Raw genomic sequence first — 5,488 nt, 5'->3', positions numbered from 1 at the left:
GCCTCGGCCGCGCACAAGTCCTCGGTAAGCTCCGGGCGGTCACTTGCTTCGCGTCTCCTGAGGGAAGGGGGGGCGACTGGAGCGGGCGTGTTTCCTCGCCTGCTGGGCGCCGCGATTTGCCCGGGGAACGCGCGGGCCCCGAATGGCAGCGTGGAGCGAGGAAGCGGACAGCCAGGGCTTCCCCGAGAGCCGCGGCCACACAGGGTATTCCTGTGTATTCAGGCTTGCAAAATGGCGGATTGAGCCTCTGCTGGCGGCGGAGGCTTGCAGAACGGCAGATCGGCTTATACTCGAGTCACGAACTTTTTCCAGTTTTTGGGGGTGAAAATGGGGGTCTCGGCTTATACTCGAGTCGGCTTATACTCAAGTATATACGGTACTTAGAATTATCAGTTTCTTCTGAGCAAAAAAACCTGAAATAGGAACCTTTGTAGTCCATTCATTGTTTTCATCCTGTCCCCAAATGTCCTTCATATTAGTGTGGTCTAGACCATGAGTGAGTTGATTACGACGTCTGATCAAACTAAGTCACCAAGTAGAATTATTATGTACATATTCATTGGTCTTAAACTGTATGTTCCCAATGAACCTTTGAGCCTTTATGTTCCCATTTCCCTCACCTCCTTACCCTCTTTGTCCTTGTGCACAGCAGCCCACCAGAGACCTGTTTTTGCTGCCTGCTTGAGACCAGGCTGCATTTAGCTTGCCTGGTGCAAGTAGCTAAATGATCTTATCTCTGCAGCCTTTTCCACAGACGCCTCTTGGTGCTTTACTTTGGTACATTTGCCTACTCTGCCTGCTTAGGGCTTGGCTTTGGTAGCAACCATTTCCAAAGAGGAATGCCCCATGGTTTTTTTGTGCCCAAATATGTCTTGAAGGCTGAGTTCCTTTTCCCAGGCTGGAATACCCTTGTGCCGGATATAGCGGGCTTTCCTAACTTCACCATAAGACTTGAGGAAATCTGGCCTGTTGTACATAGTCCTGAGGCGTCCATCAGCAGCATAGGCCTCAGGATCCATGATCAGCCTCTCACGATCAAGAGAAGGTCTTCGATTGTCAGGGAGATTCATGGGCTTGGTGATGATAATGGTATCTTTGGCTTGAGGATCCCTTGGCTCTACTTTCACTGAGTCTTTTCCTTGCTCTTCTACGATATCAGCGTCCTCCCTGCCCACAGACTCTGCTGAAATATTTAGCTGTTTAGCCATGGTGTCTTTAAGGCTGCTCATATCTCTGTCATCAAAAATATTTGGGTCTTTGCCCTCCAAGGGTGGCAAATGCCTTTTTCTCTTTCCTTCAAAACCAGAGACATCTCCACTGAGCTTCCATGGATGGCTGAAAGACTGCTTTGTCCATGCAACTTCCCCAGTCTTAGGCAATGTTTTTCTTCGGGATCTAGAAAAGGAGGAGAGAAATGCTACCTTTCTTTCATTAGAATTCTTTTTACAAGTAATCAGAAACCACTGCTGATTGGACTGTAGTCTCTAATAGAGGCATGGAAAACCCACATATTTAATCCATCCTACTGGGGATCATTATTTTGCCTGGTAGGACCTCTCTTCAGGAGAGAAAAGAAAATGGATAGAAAACAAATCCTTTTCTCCTCTGCAAGTCTTTAAAATAATTCCTGTTAATATTATTGGAGACTAAATGAATGTGGCCCACTGTTTCTCACCTCCAACGTCTTTCTCCCCATTTGTAAAATTTATTCGCCACCCGTCTTACCACAGGGTAATTCTAGATGGCTTACAATCATAATTATGATTGGTAGTGGAATTTCTATTGTAAAGCAATGCAGCTGCACAATTAGGTTAGCTCACTCATGACTATTGTAAAAGGATTTTCTCTGTGTAACCTCCCCCTCCCCCATGTTTTCTGATGGCTTCTTCCATCTTTTCTCTTCTCTTAGTAAAAATTCCACTAAAGAGGAAAAAACTGAAGAGCCACACAATAGCTATTGATCAGGAACGCCAGGGGCTCACTAAATTCAGTAAGGCCTGGTCCTTCTGAGGGTGTAATCTGGACCACTTGCATCTTAGTTTCTTACTGTTACACTGACAGGATACCATCCCTCAGGGATCTCATGTTTTGCCCTTCATTATAAAGCTACAAGCCCCACTGTAGCCAACCTGCAGATGTAGACAACCAAGGCTCTGACATAACTGAACAACCTCAAATGAGGCCAATTTTTACCGCAATCCTGTATAATGGGAGCCACCAGAATTCTGCACCACTAAAGAAGGAGGTAGAGGAGAAGCTGTTTTAAAGCAAATATGTCCAGGGCCCAATGAGAATTTCTGCTTAGAGCAGCCTAAAGAAGGGAAAAAGAAATAATTGTTATCCAGTTTCATCTCTAAAGTCAAACTAGACAATAATAAGAGAATACATGAACTGTCTGAGAATGATGATTCTCCACCCACCCACCCCGTTATTTCCAGGGAAAAGCAATCAAGAAGTGTCAATTTGAGAATAAAGAAAGGGCCTGCTTAAATCTGTCCGTGTTTATGTTTACTGTTCAACAGTCTTTTATCACCCTCAAAGGAGAATTTCTTTTTTATCTTTTCCTCAGCTTGGGACAGTGCTTCGTGCATTTGTTGAAGTGAATTTGAGCCCATGAAACCATATAATGGCTTTTAAGGTGCAACAAGACTTTTTTCCCCAGGTAAGAGCATTATTTTAAATTGATATATTCCTTGAACTGTGTGATGAGCAGAAAATTAACACAATCCTCAGAAGAGAAGCTTGATTTTCCATAAGTCAGATGGGTTAAGGGAGATCAGGTATGAAGTGAGCTGCTGAACTGGGCTCTGGAGCCGGCTAGATAGCTGAAATACCCCTTCTCTCTTTGTGTCTGAAGTCTAAAGAGGATGTGGCAAAAAAGGGCAGAAAGAGATGGAGTGTTGTGTAGCATGTGCTTTCTGTATCATGATAAAAACTTGTCATCACCTGTATCTACTCATTAACCACAAGTGCCTACAAACATACTCATTTTAGCCTAGACCAGCTCAAAGGGCACACTGGGTGGAGAATACTGAGATTTTAACTATCAGAATCTAACAATGCAAATGACCCTCCCTGTTTATTAAGATAATCCAAAGAGATTTGCCCCCAAGTTCCTGCAGGATGTCTTGGAACAACTTCAGGTTGTAACTTTTCTTTACCTGCTCCAGGTAAATGTGCTGAGTGCTTGATCAGCTTTTTAAAGGTTCTAAAATGACTCAAGTTAAAGCAGGCTTTTAACTATTGATCTTTCTACTTTTGATCTTAGCATCTTATTGTTCTCATTCATTGTTTTTATGCAGTAATGAGTGCTATCACAAGAAATAAAATAATCACTATAGTGGATCAGAGCCTCTCCATCTATAATTGTGCCCTTGCAGTGTCCAAGCAGGTGCATATAGGAAGGCCCACAAGTAAAACATAGCCACCAGTTATCAGTTGGAAAAAAACAAAATGGAAGAAATACATAATTACAATGAAGACTTGTCTAATCCGCTTTTAGATCACCTTTAAAACTCACCTTACACTGTGTTTTTACCCCTCTAGTTTCCCACTATATGTTAATTATGCACAAATAACACTTGTTTTACTGAACTACATTTGACATTTTCATATCCTTTTTGCTCCAATTGGAAATAATATTCCTGTAACTGATCACAATTTTTAAATCATATCTTTTATGGACTTAGAATATCTTACTGTGTATTTTACCAAGTACTTTCAGATAATTCAAATTAAAACCAGTGTGTCAACTCTACAAGCGAATTTGGCTGAAGCCATTTTCCTTTCATTTTCGGTTGCCACAGAATTGGGAGGGGGGATGAGTGTTTTTAGTTCAGTCAAAACAATGAATTGTTCTGTGGGAACCAAGGTCATTGCTGATTGCATTTTGGCAGGCTAAAGCTTCCGTTAGAAAGCCCGTAGTTAATTGGGGAATCTAATTGCTTTTTCACTAATTGCTATTCCATAATAAGGTATCTTCTTTTATCATAGGACTTGAGTTTTCAGAGATATTCTTATGAAGGCCCCTGACAAAAGACTTTTTAAAACTTAAAAATATGAAGTTTCATTTCTGCGATAATGTTAATGTATTACTTTGAAGGAAAACACTCTCTAGGGATTTGGGGGCAGTGGGAGGTTGTGCCTTCAAGTCAATGTTTTATTCCTGGAGATCACCTATACTAGTCGCTGCAGATTTCTTGGCAAGGTTTTTCCGAAATGGTTTGCCATTGCCTTTTAACTAATGCTGAAGAACACTGATTGTTCCAAAGTCACCCAGCTAGCTTTTATACTAAGATGGGACTAGAACTCACATTCTCCTAGTTTTTAACCTGATGCCTTAACCATGGCACAAACTGACTACTAGAAAAATTAGCAGACTGAAATTATTTTTGTAGTAAACCTTAATTGTATTTGATTAGGGCTATTTCTCAACTCCTGTAAATCAAATCCACTCTTGTCCTTTCTAAACAACTAGCACAAAATGTTGGATGAAAAGAGAGACAAAGGCACCCTCACTTTTCTGCAACCTTAGGAGTTCCTGCTGGAGTCGCTGCTGTTCCTTGGTCATGGTGTTCAGATAATAGAGCCGGGCTTCCTCTAAGCTGCGCAACCCCAGGGTGAGCTTGGCCTCTGCCCTCTTGACATCACGTCTCTTTGCCTCCCAGTGTCTTGAGGTTCCTCCCTCTGCCATGCTTATTTGAAAAGGCTACAGAAAAGCTGATCGATGGTTATCCTAGAAAGAAAGAAAGAAAGAAAGAAAGAAAGAAAGAAAGAAAGAAAGAAAGAAAGAAAGAAAGAAAGAAAGAAAGAAAGAAGAAACTCCTGGTTTTGGCCATCCTGGGGAGTCCACTTCCAGTCCCTCTTTACCTTGGGATAATGTTATCCTGAGCCAGAAAAATGTATTATTTAACCCTTTCCCCAAACATTTTACTGACCCGTGGCCCTAGCCTAGAGCATTTCTGTCTATCAACTTTCAAATCTTTCAGAAGTAAGACTCCATGTTGGTGTCATCAGTGCGCTGGCATTGCTAGCTGGCTAATTTTCCACAGGAAAGCCATCGCCAGACTCTGCCATCCCCCATGTCTGTTGCTCGTAGTTTTGTCTGCATGAATGGGAAGCTTCTATTATAGCTCATTCAGATTCACTGAGGAAAAAAAGCGGGAGGAAAATGTAGCCCTGTCTTCCTTCTGCCTTCTCTCCAGAATGGCAGTTCTCAAAGCGTCCCTCAAGACCCTCTCAGGGGTCCACAGAGTCAAAATCATTTGCCAACTTACCTTGAAAAATAAAATATTAAAATCCCATGTGAGAAGCGGTAGCCAATAGTTAATGCATCATTTTTTTTAATTATGGTAAATAATGTGGTATAATAATTTACCAATGATGGTAAACCATAATTTACCAGTTATGGTAAATCAATGCATCAATTTTATTTTTTAATTATGGTAAATACAGATAACTATAACTCATACAAAAAACCCCCTCTTTT

The 5,488-nt window shown here is 41.6% G+C and overlaps 1 protein-coding gene across 1 annotated transcript; it reads right to left on the bottom strand.

Moving 5' to 3' along the window:
* Positions 1-382: 382 nt before the first annotated feature.
* On the bottom strand, positions 383-4,997 carry CCDC190 (coiled-coil domain containing 190). The gene is made up of 3 exons (XM_083357705.1): positions 4,519-4,997; positions 2,194-2,311; positions 383-1,395 (listed from the first exon to the last, which is right to left on the bottom strand). The coding sequence occupies exons 1-3, from the start codon at positions 4,691-4,693 to the stop codon at positions 801-803; spliced, it is 888 nt and encodes a 295-aa protein (XP_083213831.1). The 5' UTR covers positions 4,694-4,997; the 3' UTR covers positions 383-800.
* Positions 4,998-5,488: the final 491 nt, after the last annotated feature.

The sequence above is a fragment of the Vipera ursinii genome (genome assembly GCF_947247035.1).
Source record: "Vipera ursinii genome assembly, chromosome: 3".
Lineage (NCBI taxonomy): Eukaryota > Metazoa > Chordata > Lepidosauria > Squamata > Viperidae > Vipera > Vipera ursinii.
The sequence above is the reverse complement of the archived record's forward strand: the minus strand, read 5'-3'. Positions and strand labels throughout refer to the sequence as shown.

Coding starts and splice junctions, on each gene's coding strand:
- CCDC190 (XM_083357705.1), bottom strand. CDS start 4,693: ATGGCAGAGGGAGGAACCTCAAGACACTGGGAGGCAAAGAGACGTGAT. Junction 2,312..4,518: donor ACTCCTAAGGTTGCAGAAAA/GTGAGGGTGCCT, acceptor TCCCTTCTTTAG/GCTGCTCTAAGCAGAAATTC. Junction 1,396..2,193: donor TCCCATTATACAGGATTGCG/GTAAAAATTGGC, acceptor CTCCTTTTCTAG/ATCCCGAAGAAAAACATTGC.